The 16,673-nt window shown below is 42.2% G+C and overlaps 1 protein-coding gene across 2 annotated transcripts in view; it reads left to right on the top strand.

The window, feature by feature from the left end:
- The first annotated feature begins 12,558 nt into the window (after window positions 1-12,558).
- LOC139690402 (uncharacterized) overlaps window positions 12,559-16,673 on the top strand; it is a 239,133-nt gene continuing 235,018 nt past the window's right edge. The window contains exons 1-3 of one of the 2 annotated variants that reach the window (XM_071587838.1): window positions 12,559-14,114; window positions 14,642-14,731; window positions 15,277-15,312. In XM_071587838.1, the coding sequence (XP_071443939.1) occupies window positions 13,725-14,114; window positions 14,642-14,731; window positions 15,277-15,312 (516 nt within the window). In that variant the 5' untranslated portion in view covers window positions 12,559-13,724. The remainder of the gene's footprint in view (window positions 14,115-14,641; window positions 14,732-15,276; window positions 15,313-16,673) is intronic. The other variant, XM_071587839.1, reaches the window with a different exon arrangement.

Genomic DNA, 16,673 nt, shown 5'->3' with positions numbered 1-16,673 from the left:
AGTGGGCGAACAGTATTTTGATCGGCGATGGAATGCTGAAGACTGTAACATAGGGGACAAGGTTATGAAAGCGCGGCAAGGAGGAAAATAATAGGCATATTAGGTGGAATCAAGGGAGGCAGAAAGAATGCAGAATTGAAGAGGAGCTTATAGTAGAAAGGGGTGTCCAATTGTGTCTTGATAGACGAAGCCAAGAAATGTAGCGCTGTATAGTTGGTCCACCCAAATCCTACATTGAATGATAGACTACCATTAATACAACTACATCAATAATACTTCTTTCCACTTAAATTTGTCTGTGCGGTAAATTGTTGCTCCATGTTATAGAATCAAACGGGCTGGAGAACCGCCTATGCACGAATGGATATTATGAGCTGGAACCCAACATATTATTAGTCAACTAACTAGTTGAAAAAAACTGGCTACTCGTTGAAGTAATTAGTTGATGTTACTTCGTACAAATCCGTAATAAACCCAATGCAATGTCATTATTTCTCTGTCAGTGGATCAGAAGTAATTTTTCTTATTTTTCAAGATAACTTCCTGATGTTTTTTTCCCGTTAGGAATATTTTTAGGGGAAATATCTAAAGATACAATCATGTATCCCAAATTATTCGTTTGGTATCTGGGACGGGAAAAGATGGCAGAGGATTATGAAAATCTTCATTTGTAAGTTTTTGAAACCGCGAGTGGACAAGAGGTGAGAATTATTTCCGTTGTGAACTGTCTTGAATAATTGGAGCGTTTATACTGAGTTCTATCCTCGTTCATGTACATTTAACTGTTTCACCAAATAAATTTTAAATCGATATGAAGCTAAGTTATCTTCAAATACGACCAGAGACATATCCGGAGACAGTGCAGCTGAAGCCCAAATAAATTGATTGGTCCGATAAAAAGATACAACGTTGCTATACGCAGTAATGAAATGTTTGATTGAGAGGTGTACTAAATGAACGATATTTTGCCACTTGGCAAATTTATTCAGATAAAGTGAATAACCACTACCAAAGGGATTTGAAAGGGAATGAGTGGAAAATGATATCTAAGAAATTAAAAGCATACGACGATAATTTCCATTTGAAAATCTCGGGAAACCATAATGGGACCGAAAATCTCGGGAAACCATAATGGGACCACAACAAATGATGTGCTTATATTAGAAAATTATGCGCACGTATAAATGTTTAAACAGTCTAAGAACTTCCACCTTTTTCCGTGCGAAACTTAAAAAGGGGTGGTTTGAGTATCAAACACTCCTACTCATACCCCATGCCAGGGGTATGGGCAGGATCCTCATAATAAAATATAATGTAATTGGACAAAATAATAACATAAAGGCATAACCGCTTACAACAACATGTATAACTATATCTTAATTGTCTTGATAAAATCTCATCACTCTTTTTCGAAAACGACGCCCAGTATACTTAGCAGCGTAGCAAATTTTGTGGTAGTTGCCTTCAGAGGATGTAACAGAGAGACAGAATACTATCATTATTCATCATCAGTCAAAATTCTCATGTTCACCAATTCAGTTGTAATGAAATTTATATCGCTAAACATTCCAAAGAATGTCTTAATGCGGTTTACCGCTCGATTCCCATCTGCCGGTATCTTTTTATCTTCGTTTTTTCGACTTGCGTCATCCATTTGATATGCTTCACGTGGTGCTTTCCTCTTTGTTTCTTTCCGTTCATCTTTCCTTGATAATTTCCTTCCGAAAAATTTTATTTCAAAAAATACACCCGGTATTAACTATGGAGCAAGTAACCTTTGGTCGACCGCAATAAGTTAGCCGAGTAGTTGGAATGAAAGGTTTCATTTAAATCTGAAGTTGATTTAGTTTTTCAAACGAGTGTTTTGGATCAAGAAGATATTCTCAGATGGATACAAAAAAAATATTATTTCATGAATATACTGGAAAACATTGTGTGCAAAGCGATTTCGTTCATAATTTATTAATTGTATGGATTTGATTGAATTTTTATGTTAAACAGGAGAGTATGTCGATCGTTTTTGTCCTAATGGGACAGTGTTTATTGATCAAAGGCATTAAAGCCATTTAATGAAGAATACGACTTCAAATATACGAAATACGAAATTCAATCATGGTTCACAAAAATTGGAAAAATTAAAATCTTGATGACAGCCTTCGGAAATTCCTCTTTAGGGTGCCGCATTTTCAGTATTAGTTGTAGAAGTAGTAAGTTGTTAGAGGAAGTAAATGACATGCTATTTCGAACACCAACTCTGATTCATTTTTAATTGCATGCATTAATTTTTAGTTTATTTTGGGACAAAAATTGATGATACCGTTTGAGTTATATACACACTTTTATTGACGATGCCACACCTTGCAATCCACGGATGATGTGAGTGCCTCGCGTCAGCCACCGCCTAGAGCTCGCTAACAATGAATCTAATCAGTTTCCTTCTTCTTAGTCAGCGCCGTCAATAGAATTTCTTCTTCAATGAAACTTATCCATAAGAAGGCATTATTTCAAACCTTCGTAACGTTTTCTTTCAGGAAATATTCTCGCAGACAACCGTTTGAAACGACATCGAAATGATGACTTGGGCAACATAGCCAACTGACACCGCCAATCGTTCTCGTACCGCACTATCATCGTACTTGAAACTCGAGAATGCTCTGAGACAATGAATATTTCAGTGTTTTATCCATATGTTTGTATGTAGTGAGAAAGAATTAAATAATGAAAAGTAGGCAAATTTTTTTGAGCGATTTGAATCGACGACATTCTAAAAAAGAAAGGGAGAGAGAGAGACGTTTCACAACTAGATAAATATCAGCAATTGTGATTTGTACTACCATTTCCCTATAAAGCCAGAACATGTGATTCTGATGCATGACCATCCGACAGGGGATCACTGTTACATCGGGCAGGAATGATAAATCAAGAAGAATCTATTAGGTCCCATAAAAAATGTTGGTTATTGTAGTCGTAACTCGTGGAATTCCGCTTATCACTCAGGAATAAAATCCTTACACCTATAACTTTCCTATCCTACTTTTATAACTTAAGTGTACCCAACTTTTAAGGCCTTGTCTTAGTTTCGTATTGCACTACCACGTTTTAAGATGTCCTTGTAATAATAAAACAACGGCAATAATGTTGTAATCGAAAGTTCTTCGGAGTCATGAAGTTCTTTTATTCCCATTATTCATACAAGAATGTTCCTAAATTAGTTATACAGATTATGGACGGCCATCAACGGCGAAATAGGGAGAGTAAAGAATTAGTATGAGAAAGAAATAGGGCTGTAAAAGGGGAATGGTAGGTCATGGCCTCGGCCGTTCGCTTAGGAATCCGTTTACGATGATCGCCTGCAGTAACAGTTCGTTTTGTGGCTCTTGTTTTGGAGCAGTACAAAATGGAGTGTGATCACCAGGGTGTGGAAGTGGAAATCATGAGAATGAGGATTGAGCATGAGGGACGAGATGAGTCTGATCGAGAGAGACAACGGTTAGGGAAAAGGAGATGGGAAAAGGGAAAAGTCGCAACCCAGCGGAGCAGTGTTCTGTGTAGCCACTTCGTAAAACACTGCTTTTTCCAAAGTTTATTTCAATTTTTTTTTATGAGAAGACCTAAATAGTACATTGTCCCCTGGATTAATTTCCCACGAACAAAATAGGAGCGTCTGGCCACTTAAAATGGTCTCCCTGGCAAAGGAGTATCTTCTTCTTCTTGGATGAAACTCTCCTAAAATACGTATCAGGTGGTTTCTTTTTCTCCACCCCTCTCTTCCCTCTGCATCCTTCTTCCTTTGATACTATTTTCTATCCCTCTCCACGTCCTCCAGGATTACATATGTTCTCTCTCTCTCTTCCTCTCTTCCTTTCAACATTTCTCTCGATTACTCTATTCATTCGGCAGTCATTCCTCAGGATGTGTCCCACTTACATAGCCTTCCTCTTCGCTATCATTTTCATCGAACATCTCCCTCCTCCTATCTTATCTAAAACTTGATCGTTACTCACTCTATCGGTCCATTTAACCTGGCGTGGAGTTTATTCTCCTGTAAACAGTTACTTGCCTCTTGTCTCTATTTGTGTTTGCGCGTGTGCTGATCGCTGACGAGGGTTAATTCAATGGTGATGAAATCGCAAATCCCGAAGTTGATGTGTCATATTTTGTGAGTGAGTTAAGAGCGCGTGTTTCTTACTTACGGGTCCAATGCGAGGAACAAAACGCCCCCTAAATCTCGACGTATAGTCCCTAGATAGGACTCATTTTACGACATTTGGCGTTCCATGTTGTTACAACCATTGGAGTTATTTTTATTCAACCCACTCTGCCTGGCTTTAATCAAAGGAATTCCCTCTATTTTCAAACATCGAATTAGATCCATCGCCTTATTCAACCAATTTGAACTAAAAAAAAACCTTCCCGCAATTGCAAAAGTATACCACTGCCCTTCATAAATCTAGTATTTACCAAATAAAATGACTCGCATCTTGAAATAAATAATTTGATGCAATGGATAAACCAAATATCAGCTCCTCATTAGATTTTTTAAAACTATTTGGCTCTAGGTATACATGACCAACGAAACCATCAGAGCCAAATACCCAATTTAATCCGATTAATCGCAAACTTACAACTTTCAAAACTCCCGATGACCTCCTTAACTCCTAAGTACAGGTTTAATGAAAGGATGTTCCCGATGAAATGGTGCGAGTAATCTTGAGAGACTCCGCGAACGAGTTCATACTCGTACATTCTTTTATGCATCGAGTAGTGAGGCGATTTCTTTTAAAAAATATTATAAATCACTGTCCCCATAAACAGGTGTGCTTTTAAGTGTTTCCGTGATATAATAAATGATCTATCTCACTCTACTGGCAACATATTATTATCATGTACTAAATTACAACTCTTAATATATTTAATTATAGTTAAATGACATTAATGTGATCTAGACCCAGTGGGAAACTCCTCTCTAGCCAAACTGAGGGTTACTCTTTCCTTGACTTTAGTAGGTATTGCGATATCAGGCTACATCTTATACTTAATGACTGCAGATTTTGATACCATAATTTGCTTAAAAATATAAAATAATAACCTTACGTTTTTTTAGTATACTGAAGAAATATTGGATTTTTCGTGGAGACACTGGGAGAATAATAGCATTGGCAAAAGAGATATTTTCAAGAAGAGTTGAATTGATGATCAGGTCTCAGAGTAAAGACGTAAATAAAAGATTATTTAAGACTTAATGGAGAGAGAAGTCAGGACCGAAAGGAAGACTAAGGACGAAGTTTTTAATACGAAGGGAGAAGAGAGGAAGTTGCTGAGTGAAATCCAAAAATGCCACAAATATTGGAAGGAGTAAATATTGAGGGGTAGCGGGATGTTGAAGGCCGTGATGGGAGGGAGAATGCTGAGTAAGAGTGGTGGAGTAGGGAAGAGAACAAGCTATTTAGAGAGCATAAAGAGATATAAAAGGTACGAAGAACTGAAGAAGGATATAATATAGGGCAAACAAGAGTAAATCCAAGCAATACGTAGAAGTCGTCAGGGACCGTGCAAAGCCTTCCTTAAATGGCTAGAATACCTTTAATGAAACCTTATGTTCACGAAATCTTTTGTTAACTTCTCTGGGATCAAATGAAATTCTTCGAGGCATGACTTATATTTATGATCAGTCATTTCTTAAACCCCCAATGATCAATGGCTTTATTTCATGCACAATTATTCAAGCTCAATAATTATTCGTTCGTGAATTATATACGGCTGTATACATTTTTAGATATTTTTAATGATCTCGGGACCATAAACAATCCAACTAATGTTACACAATAATGGAGGATTGGGATCAGTAGTTGTAAAAAGTTTTGAATAGAATCAAGCCGTATAAAAACGGAAATGAAACAGTAGCAGATTCCAGAGTCCGATGAATGGTTGCATGTTCGATGTCTTACTTCAGGGTCAATGGTGAAACCATTCTCATGAAAAAAATCTCCTATATACGTGCAATCACAAACGCGGCGATGATATATAAAACTTAGAAACACAAAATGAAGAGAAGAGAATTAACATTCCTCACATAAACACAAAAAAGAAAAATAATATTTCTCTTTCTAATAAAAAAATTCCACACCTCAGTCTACATTAAACCCACCAACAAACAACTCTCGAGCCGTGGTCACCGTATCTGTAGTATCCCAAACTCCCTGTATGCATTCCTTCACAATCCACATCACACCCTTCTCTGCCGTGGTTCACTTGAGTCCCTTCCTAATCCTTAATCACTTTCACCCGCCTAAACCTTCCCAAGACACTAACTTGCTCACCCTCACCATTTGCACAACATAGTATTTCCAAGGAATCAGTCCCTCAGACATATTCTCAAAGGCCACTTCCCCATTTTGACTAACCAAAAACAACGGCAAATATAATGCATAAAATCTTTCGGGTGCTTTCAAACACCCGCAAATTTATTGGGAATATTAAAATACACCAAATCTTTATCCAAATCCTCTGCCATCCACAAATCCACACCGGTATCCTGAAATAGACCAAAATGTAAAACATGTCCCATCCTTGCCAACTTTCTAACTTTGCCAATTCATTCCCATCCCTCGGTACCAATAGGTGGAGTATGTGTGATTTTTCGGGTGACCAGGTGACAGGTGTTTCCGATGTGTGAATTCTATAAACCGTTGGGCTTAGTATTGCACAAGCTCTACGCTAACGCCACCCTCTGTTTGATTGCTGTGGTTATACATGTGTACTTGGGTGATTATTTATTCATTCACAAATATTTTTGATCCTTGAATGAATTACTCAATTGTATTCCATTAAAATCCACTGAAGGCTTACAACAGTATGACTATAATACCGTCCGGTAATTTTATATGGCACATTACGAGCATAATATATTTTGTACATTACCCCTGGTTAAGGCATACGAGGTCTGTTAAAAAAATATCGCCACTTTTTTGTTTTTTCAAAAATTATTTATTTATTCATGAATATCTATTTTGTTCCCTTCAAAGTAATCTCCATTAGATATTATACACCTGTGCCACGTTTTTTCCAATCCTCGAAGCACTTCAAAAAATCAATTTTTGTGATATTGTTCAGCTCCTCCTTCGATGCATTCTTTATCTCGTCAATCGTAGCGTAGCGTCGTCCTTTCATGGGCCTATTCAGTTTCAAGAACAAGAAAAAGTCACTGGGGGCCAGATGTGGGGAATACGGTGGCTGCGGCATCATTAGTGTGTTGTTTTTGGCCAAAAATTCGCGCACAAGTAACGATGTGTGAGCAGGGGTGTTATCATGGTTCAAAAGCCAATTTTGGTTCTTCCTTAAATCGCATAACTTGCAGGTAACATTCATTTTTTACCGCTCTACTCTGTGGCAAGAACTCATGATGTACCACGCCTCTGCAATCGAAGAAAACTGGAAGCAAAACGTTCACATTCGACCAAACTTTTTTCGGTCTTGGCTCGTGCTGCAGCTTCCATTGGGGTGATTGAGCTTTAGTTTTCACGTCATAACCATAAACCCATGATTCGTCACCAGTTATGACCCTCTGGAGCAAATTTGGCTCGTCGTGGATAGAGTCAAACACCTCATTAGCAATATTAATGCGTCGCTGTTTTTGGTCGAAATTGACCAATTTTGGTACGAATTTCACGGCGGCCCGTGTCATGCCCAAATAATCGGTAAAAATCGAATGGCACGAGCCATTCGATATGTCTAGGTCCTCAGCAAATAATCTAACGGTGATTCGACGTTTGGTAAATACTATTTTCTTCACTTCATCAATGTTTTCGTCTGTTGTTGATGTGCTCGGGCGTCCGGCATTCTCTTCGTCGTTCACATCTTCTCGGCCCTCAGAGAACATTTTATACCACCGATAAGCGTTTCTTCGTCCAAGGTAGCTTCTCTATATGCCAAGGTCAATATTCGGAATGCGTCCGCGCACTTAATTTCGTTTTTCACACAAAATTTGATACAGATTCTTTGATCCATTTTTTGGGACAGTCAAAAATCGAAGGCAAGCCAAAACACGTCCAAGCAAAAGAGCTGTCAACAATTAACTGAACATTCAAAATGGCCAAACTTTTCGGCATAAGTGAGAAACATAGGTACCAACATAACGCCACAAAAAAATCTAAAATAACATATATGTAACCCGCAAAAATTCAAAATTCGATAAACCTTTTGAACAGATCTCGTATAGTCCTCCAACTCCAGATTTACGCTGATTAATCTTGAATCTGATTCAGGCTTTCAGCGTTTATCTTAGACAGTAGTCCCATTTAAGTTAAAAAATAATATCGGTAATGTTAAAGTCATGTTTTCCATAGACCAAAATCGAAATTTTTCTCTCCGAAAATTAAATGATAAACAAATAAAAACAATCTCCTTCGACTGACACTAATTTGAAAGAAAGCGGAATGCATTTGTTTCCAATCTTCCTCGCGTGTAATTGAGCTTTTAAGCTTTTAAAGCGGTGATGTCTGAGGTCACATTACACCGTCGCCTCCACTCATCCAAAAATTTCTCAGATAACCACAAAACCACTGCAACAGGATCCGATTTGAAATCGAAAACTTGGGGTTAGCCGCCTAGCGGTTACTCACCAGGTTAGTCGCGTTGGGTCCGTTAATTTGTATGCAGTTAACTTTTAAAAGAAATATTTTTGTGCGGGTTTCCACATTCTGAGTATAGATTTAACACCAAAAGCCGAGATGAGGAAGGGGAGAGAGAGACTCAACTGTTTTAACTAGTTTAGCGACGTTCATTTCAAAACTTCCGACTGTCTGAATCAAGGCTATCATATGATCGTTATTTGAAAAATTCATCGCCGAATAATGTTAGTATTCTATTCTTGTAGGAATCGGGGTGGTACGGTGGCTAACGTAATGGCTTCCCATCCAGAGGGCCCGGGCTCCAATCTAGGCGACGACATATATTTGTCAGGGGTGTCCCGATCCCCACTTTGAGGTGCTTTGTGGAGGGCACTTTGGGTGAGTACGCCGTCCGTCGGATGGAATGTTAAGTTGCGGCGCCTTTCGTTAAGAGTAGGCTAATGCCGACGCCGGGTTTCTCTCCACCATTCATCCTTTCCTATCTATCCCTAATGGCGCAAATGACCTGAGCTGTCGGTCGCCTTCCATAAAAACTACTGCTACTTCATTGTCGTGTCAGTCGGCCGAAGTCAATGGGTTTAATATACCTTACTAATTTCGTCGATGTGATGGTTTGTCATTTATTCTTGTGTTCGCTGAACAGAAATTCTTAGATTTTTCTCTTCACCTGTTAAACCGCTGTTTTCGTATAACTGGAAATGGCACGACGTAGTTCTTGTTTGCACTTCATTTAGTTCTCGCCCCGTGTGCGAAACGCCCTCCATCCTTGGATAGAGCCCAGTTGTTCGAAAATATGGGAGGAATATCGTGTCAGGTGTGAACTTGTCCTTGTTACTATGGGAACTTGCCGAGTTTGCGGCGTTAGCAGAATTTCAAGGTAAGCTGTGTGGCCGAAGACAATGGTCACTGTCATTATGACTTCCTTTTTTCAGATCAGGGATCAGATTTCGGAGTAGCGATCATGTTGCATTGATTTTGGACCTCGCAAATTCAGTGATACGTCGTATTTTTGGATTTTTCGACTCATTACTCGAAATTTTTAATCTTACCATGCCCCGTTTTCTCAATCCTTTTCAATTAGACAAGCTCATGCCTACTTGTTTTTTATTATTTTTACTTTCGCTATTATGGCACTCATAATTAAGGTTGAGGAAGATGGAGTCTTAAACTTACAGAGCCTTAGCTTCTTAGAGTTTTCATATTTACTACCAACATTAGTTTTGAATCCGAGGAATAAATAACAGTTCCAAACTCCATAAAAATATCTTTCTAATATTTCCCTTATTTTGTGTTCATATTTAAAGAGTACTCCGAATTTTTCCCTTTTACCTCTATATATTCCTGCAATTTTATACATTTCCTATTTGTTTATCCATTTAGTTTTACATATTAAACGTCGTATTTAGAAATATCTAGCCTTTAATGTTTTTATTTCATCCAAAAGTTCATTGTTTCCTATTGTGTGCTGCTATGCACGTCATTCTTGTTTGATTATTATTACTCCTCTTATTTACAGTTCCGCCCTCCGCACTGGTATTCGAACATATTATCTCTGTCGCATCGCTTACCTTTGCTGTTGGGTACTGTTATTCTTAGGGTGCCTTTCACTCTTCAGTGACACACGGAGTGAAATACGAACGCACAAAGTTAAATTTCGCCACACACGTGAAGGGAAAGTGGAAACTAACGAGGATGAAGAAAATCAGCGTACTTAATTCAAAATATTTGCGAAGACTTCTCGTACTGAAAGATTTCTCTCAGAGAACACTCTCGACGTTTTTTTTTCTCGCGTCAAAAAAAAACAAATTTCGGAGTCAAAGGAGACGGTCGTGGGGCGTAACACGCATCAGGAGAGCAGAGAGGGCGTATATTTTGACTAAAGAGAGAGCGAGAGGCTCGGGTCATGAGTGTTCCACCAAGGACGTGCTCACGTGTGCAGCGTCCCGACAAATTAGTGAAAGCACAGAGCAATTTCAGCCCCGGTCGCGTGGTTATAATAGCGCCGTGTGAGAAGCGATTGCTTTTAATTGCTTTAATTATTCGCGGGTGAGGTTTGAGTCGATCTTGGAACTATTTCCTCGAAGATGATTTCATTCCGGCCACTGTTTTGATTCCAGTCATTCTCTGACTTATCACGAATGTTGACATTCGTCGAATTAATTATTTTAAGGGCGAAGCAACAATGGAAACAAATTAAAAAATGAAAACAAAGTCGAAGGTTCGTAACACATAAGGTGGATCTTAAAAAAAAAAAAACATTGTTTCAAATAAAATGTTTTCGTTTCAGGCTCCACGTCGTGCGACCGGCAGATGCAATGGAATAGTAGCATTCTCATAACTTGATCCCGAGGTCGCGGGCCCTGCTCCCTCTTTCTTCACAGGTTTTTTGCCATGTTTGTTTTGCTAGATCCTCAGCCGCCCGCAGATGACCCTTATTATTTTCTCCATGTTTATGTCAAGTTCTTTTTATAATTTAAATTATTTTTGTACATGAACGACACACCTAGGTGAGCGCGAGGATCTCTTCAAAGAGCTTGAGGCGGCCACGTAAATAAGCTAGGGTTTCATGGAAACAAGATGGGGGAGGAATAAATGCAAATAATGAATAAATAATCAATAATAAAGATAAATCAAAATGCAAACAATTTATAATGAAGTTGCCGATAGTTCTGGTACTCGTGATAAATCTTGCTGCGAAATGAGGACGCGGGAGAACTGACCTCTTTCTGCCAGAGAACCGAGCCCTGGGAAACATTTTTCTCCACGACCCAGTGCGACGCAATTCTCCACGCGCGGGCCGCGAAAAACCCTTTTGCGCATCCGCGACCTGGGAGCTCTCCCTCCTCCTCTCTCTCGTATCCGGGACCAGGGGTTGGCTGTGGTTTTTTTCGGGGGTGGGTTTCCATGGAAAGGTTTGACGGGGCGGGGCAGGGTGGATGGAGTTGTGAGGAAGATAGGAATAGAGAGAGAGAGTGAGACGCAGGGAGGGAGGATAGGACGCGAACGAGAGGGTGAAGAGGGATGAGTCGGTGCCTTGCTCCATGGCGGCCTTGACACACTTTCACCCCCTACCCCCGCCCTCTCCCATGACCTGCTGCGGCAGGGTTTCCATCCACTCCCTCCCCTGACCTCCTCGTGCTGAGAGGACGCGAGCCCTGGGCACCCCATCTATGAGAGGACGTGAACTTGGCGCCACTGTTTTATCGATCAGCTGACTCGGACAATCTGATCCACATGAACCATTCTTGAGGGAGACGTGAGAGGAAGCGGTCGAGTATCGGCGGCGATCCGTTTAGACTGTGGCCAAGTCACAGAGGTCCTCCTTCCCGCGGCTGGGGTCCACCCAACCCCACGATCCGCCGATCAAGTCAACCCTCCGAAACACCGCACGCGTCGCGTGCCATACCCACTTCGCCGCCGTCATTAATATAATTATTATCGTCAGCTTCCCAGCTGGGAAAACTCACCTCGGCAGGGGACCGCCCGCCGTGGGCTGCCGTGAAATCCTTCGCGGGACAGAGGGAGGGGAGGGCGAAAACCCCCCTGACTCATCATCAACTGAGTGAAAATATAAACGGATCGATTTTTTTTTATCCCAGGAGTTGATGACGTAAGGACCGAGTAGTACAAAAAGTGTAACCCCCCAACACGCGCGGACCTGATACCCTTATTACGCACGCGGAGGGGGTCTAAGAAGGGGAAAGGGGCAGGGCGAGAAGAAAGGAGGATACGCCCCGGAGGGGGGTGGCGGGGTAAGCCGAAAGAGTTCGGATAGGGGAGGGGAGCGAGGAGGGTTGTTAGAAGGGAGCAAATGTCCGGGGGCCCGAGGGGGAGAGGGGCAGCGAGAGAGGGTTGCGTGGCGACGAGGAGGGGTCCGGGTGTGGGCCGGGAGGGGAGGGAATAGGAACGAATCTGTGTTTCGGGCGTCCGCCGCTGAGGGGGCGCATCGCCCACCGCGTCGAAAACCCTGCTCCTGGCAGACGCAAAAAAGGAGCGGCGAGGAGCGTCTCCCCAGGAAGCGACGCCCCCTGTGAGCGAGAGCATCGCCGGCAGATATATTGTACATCCGACGGCGACGCCTAATTCGGACGGACGTGAAACCCTCCCCTCCCGTACCTCCTTCCCCCTCCACACCCCCTCCCTTGAACCCTTTTTCTCTCACCTAACCCCCATCCAAATCAACCAAACCAACCCCTCCCCATTCCTCACGGAAGTGGTAACCGACCCGACCCCGTCACATCACCGGGGTCACGAGCAAAACCCGGTGGCCATTGTCCTCTGCGAAGCAAGCCTCCTCTAGGACTGCCTGTGAAAGGGGGTCACAATTCCTTCCCATTATCGATCTCTTCTGCCATAGAGCGGGAGGAGGTAGGTTTTCGGTTCGGGTGAATGGTCGGATCCTCGCCGGTTCAACACCGCGCTGGGGACAGTGGGAAGGCATCCCCCGGCACGACAGCTCTATCGTTTCAGTCCCACCCCGTCTCTCACCACCACCCGAGTCGACGCCGGTCGTCCGATCGGCGGGAGTTAACGTTCATTCGACGCCACAACGAAACGTAACCGAAAACCCTAAACCTCTGGGACACGCACTAAATTATCATCTAATTCCTCGCCGCACGAAAGTCAGCGGGGGTGAAATCGACCAGGGATACGATAGTGTTTTGACGTACGCTTTGCAGCATCAGTAGAGCAGGCGTGAATCAGCCGGTGGTCGCCGGTTAGTGCCCGTCGTGATCACGTCCTCTTTAACTCGGGCGAGTGAATGAACAGGGCTCCGTGTTTTCTTTCATGAGGACGAGGACTCAGGGATGGGGTGTTCGAGAGGATAGTTGTGTGTGGAAAAAATAATAATAAAACGACTGAACTGAGGTGCATCATCCACCCTGTCCGTAGAAAATCATTTTTTGAGAGGACATTTTTGTGTGAGATTCTGTGCGTGCGTGTGTGTGTGTGTTGAGTTCGTGCGCTTTTGTACACGAACTTTGTACTCGTCCACTTTTGTTTTCCTCCTCATTTACATCCTGTCCACCCCTCTCGTTCATCCCCCGTGATCCCTTTTCATCCCTCTTCTTCGATTCAATTCTACGCCAAACAATGGCTTCCAACGTTTACAAGGCGAAATGCGCCTTCAGACCGTCCGACGGTGGTCTGACCGTCGCCCCGGCCATAATTACTCGCTCGACACCTTCCTCCCCGTGCGCTTCCGTGAGGGGCCGGGTCATAGTTGAATCGGCTTCTCCACCCCCGTCGCCGTCCTCCCTCCAAGCCGCGGTTCAATGCAACCCAACCGCCAAGAAGCCGCTGCCCTCCTCGTGCCGCCATCTACCCCTGCCGAGCGACAAGCTGGAGAAGGCGAGCTCCGAGCCGTCCCTCAAAAAGGCATCAGCGGCGAAGAGGACGGAGGGCGGAGGAGGTTCCGCCAACAACCGCAAGAGCACGCCACTGGACACGCTCCTCTCATTCGAGGAGGGAGATTTGTTCGAGGTAATTGGATGTACATTACAATGAGCTGCTTTGTATTCTTCCCCACGCGCCACTACGGGGTTTTTTCTTCCACCTCGCGTACTTTGATGGGTCATTTTAAGATGGAATGCATAATGAATCAGCATCCTGTAAATGGGTCGCGAGCTCGTGATTATTTTTTTATCCACTCGGGAAATTTAATTGCACGATTCCGTGTGTGGCGTCCATGGTTTTTGCATTGTATCACGGCCGAATTTGTGGCGGGAAGGACCGAAAAGACGTCCCAAGGCCCACGGGAACATTTTTAAGACGTTTAATTGGAATGTCACGAAAAATACGGCCCAACTCGAGTTCCTAAATTCTTTCTTGGGAATCTTAAATTCAAACTGGGTGGTGACGAGCCAAGGATTTCCATTCCGTTCTTCCATTGTGCGACCGCTGTGTCTCCTCCGTATTTATGTCGTGGCTTTTGATGTGCGTCGCTTTAGTTGGTGCTTGATGATGGCTGAGCATTGTTTTTGTTTTTTTTTGCTCGCTCGCTTGCATAGGTATTGAGCAAGGACGGCCGTATCTGGTGGGCTTGCAGAGCCCTTGGACCAAGTGATGCAGTCGGATACGTTCCAGCAAGCTATTTACAGGTAGGGAAGACCCTCCAGCATGGCATTCGATTTTGTGGACGTTGGTACAACATACGACCACTACAATAACCTCATCCCACGGGACGAGTTCAAAATTACTACATTCTAGGATTTCCAAATTCCATATGCAAAACAGGTAGCTTCCATGTGCTGCTCTCTCATGCGGCACTGCTGATGAACCTAAATAAGTATTTTAGCTGTATCCTCCAATATTATAATGCTATTTAAAATATTTAGTATTTTAAGAAATTTAGATGTGTAGATTCAAAATACATATTTATTTCGATGACTTCGTTTCTCCCATGTAGTGTGTTTCCTGTAGTGTAAAGAAATATTTTGAATTTCCAGTAAAAATAAATGGGAGGTAATTGGATATCAAACCAAGAGTGTATATGCACACATTAAAGTAGATCATATGCATTGATACCTCTACTTTAACATAATTCTGTCTTTTAAATGTGTGTAGGGATGTGAGAGGCACGTGAACACGTCGCTTAAAAGTTATGGTCTCGGGGAGTAATATTCATTTTTCTTTTTATTTGCAGCCAGCTCCAGCGGAAGACTCAGATGTAAAAAAAACGGTAAGGGACTCGGATAGATCTCAAAATAATTAAGTCGCGAAACTTATAGCATTAAGTTTGGTGCAGCGGTATGATGTATGCATTATTGTTATTCCTTGGTGGGAAATGAATTAGTGGCCGAGGCATGGGGAAGGAATGTCCGAGACGACGGATTCTGTCATAACAGATTTGAAGTGGGCTTTCGTAAAAGTACGACAAATGACAGCAATTGAAGATACGGACAGAGAACGTATTTCATTGATGCAGCTGAGAATACACTGTTGATAAATATTCAGCATCCATCCAAATTTATGCTAATTTCTCTGCTGGCGACTCATGTGATAGGGAGAACGGTTGTCCAAGAAAAACTGTCTAAACGATTGAAGATAAGAGGCGATCATAAAGCAGGCACTCCTGACCTGGTACAGTTAACAGGAATTCCATCGAAGGTTCTGCACAGTGAGTTTCAATGAATTTCCCACGGGCGATCGAAAGAGGAGTGATAGATCGAAATTGCGTATTTCCTTTCTCTAATCGAGGAAGACGGAAATTTCCCCGATCCTTCCGATGGTGTTCCGTAAATGTCTGCGGAAAACGCATGAAAACCAACAACACCGTGAATCCTCCGAATGGAACGATCATTTGGACAAACCGAGAGTAATAACTTCCCTTTGTACTGGAGCTACATCCCCTTCAAAAAATACCTGGCACAACGTTTCAGGGAAAGGAGTAATGCAACGTGCTCGCGTGTGTGACATTTCCGCTATTTTCTTTAACCTTCCTAATTGCGTCGAAAAACGAGTGCGTGGCCACAGATACCGTTAGCGACAATTTTTCCGCTAAATATCTCTTGTGTGCGTCTTTTCCAAAGCGAGCATTATGTTCATATTTTTAGCTCGGAAAAAAGCTTAAATTATAACAGTTGCGTTGAAATTTAAGGTAAATGATGCGCGCGCGTTATCAATGTCAATCCAGCGGATTAGAATGCTGTTGCGTTAACCGGGACGAAAAGAAATCATTGCTATGAAGTATTAGAAAAAAATGTGAGGAGACAAGGAGAAGGATACACCAGAAGAAAAATGGGAACATAAAAATGGAAACTGAAAGCCGCAAACGAAAATACGTATAGGAACGGGTAATCGGAAAAGGAAACCATGGATTACTGACGAGACCGTGAGGAAGATAGACGAGAGAATGAAATGGAACAATATAGACACAGAGTTAGACAAAAGGAAGTACAAAGATTTAAATAATTAACTGAAGCGGGAAACTAATAGGGCGGACGAAGCGTGGTGGAGGACGCAGTGCAAGGATATGGGAGAGTTTAAAAAGGAAGGTTGAAAAAGGCGCACATGACAGAAAGATGAATGATCTACGTAACG

Source organism: Hetaerina americana, unplaced genomic scaffold (genome assembly GCF_022747635.1).
Source record: "Hetaerina americana unplaced genomic scaffold, ioHetAmer1.1.p SCAF_3, whole genome shotgun sequence".
Lineage (NCBI taxonomy): Eukaryota > Metazoa > Arthropoda > Insecta > Odonata > Calopterygidae > Hetaerina > Hetaerina americana.
This window is presented reverse-complemented; position numbering and strand designations above follow the sequence as displayed.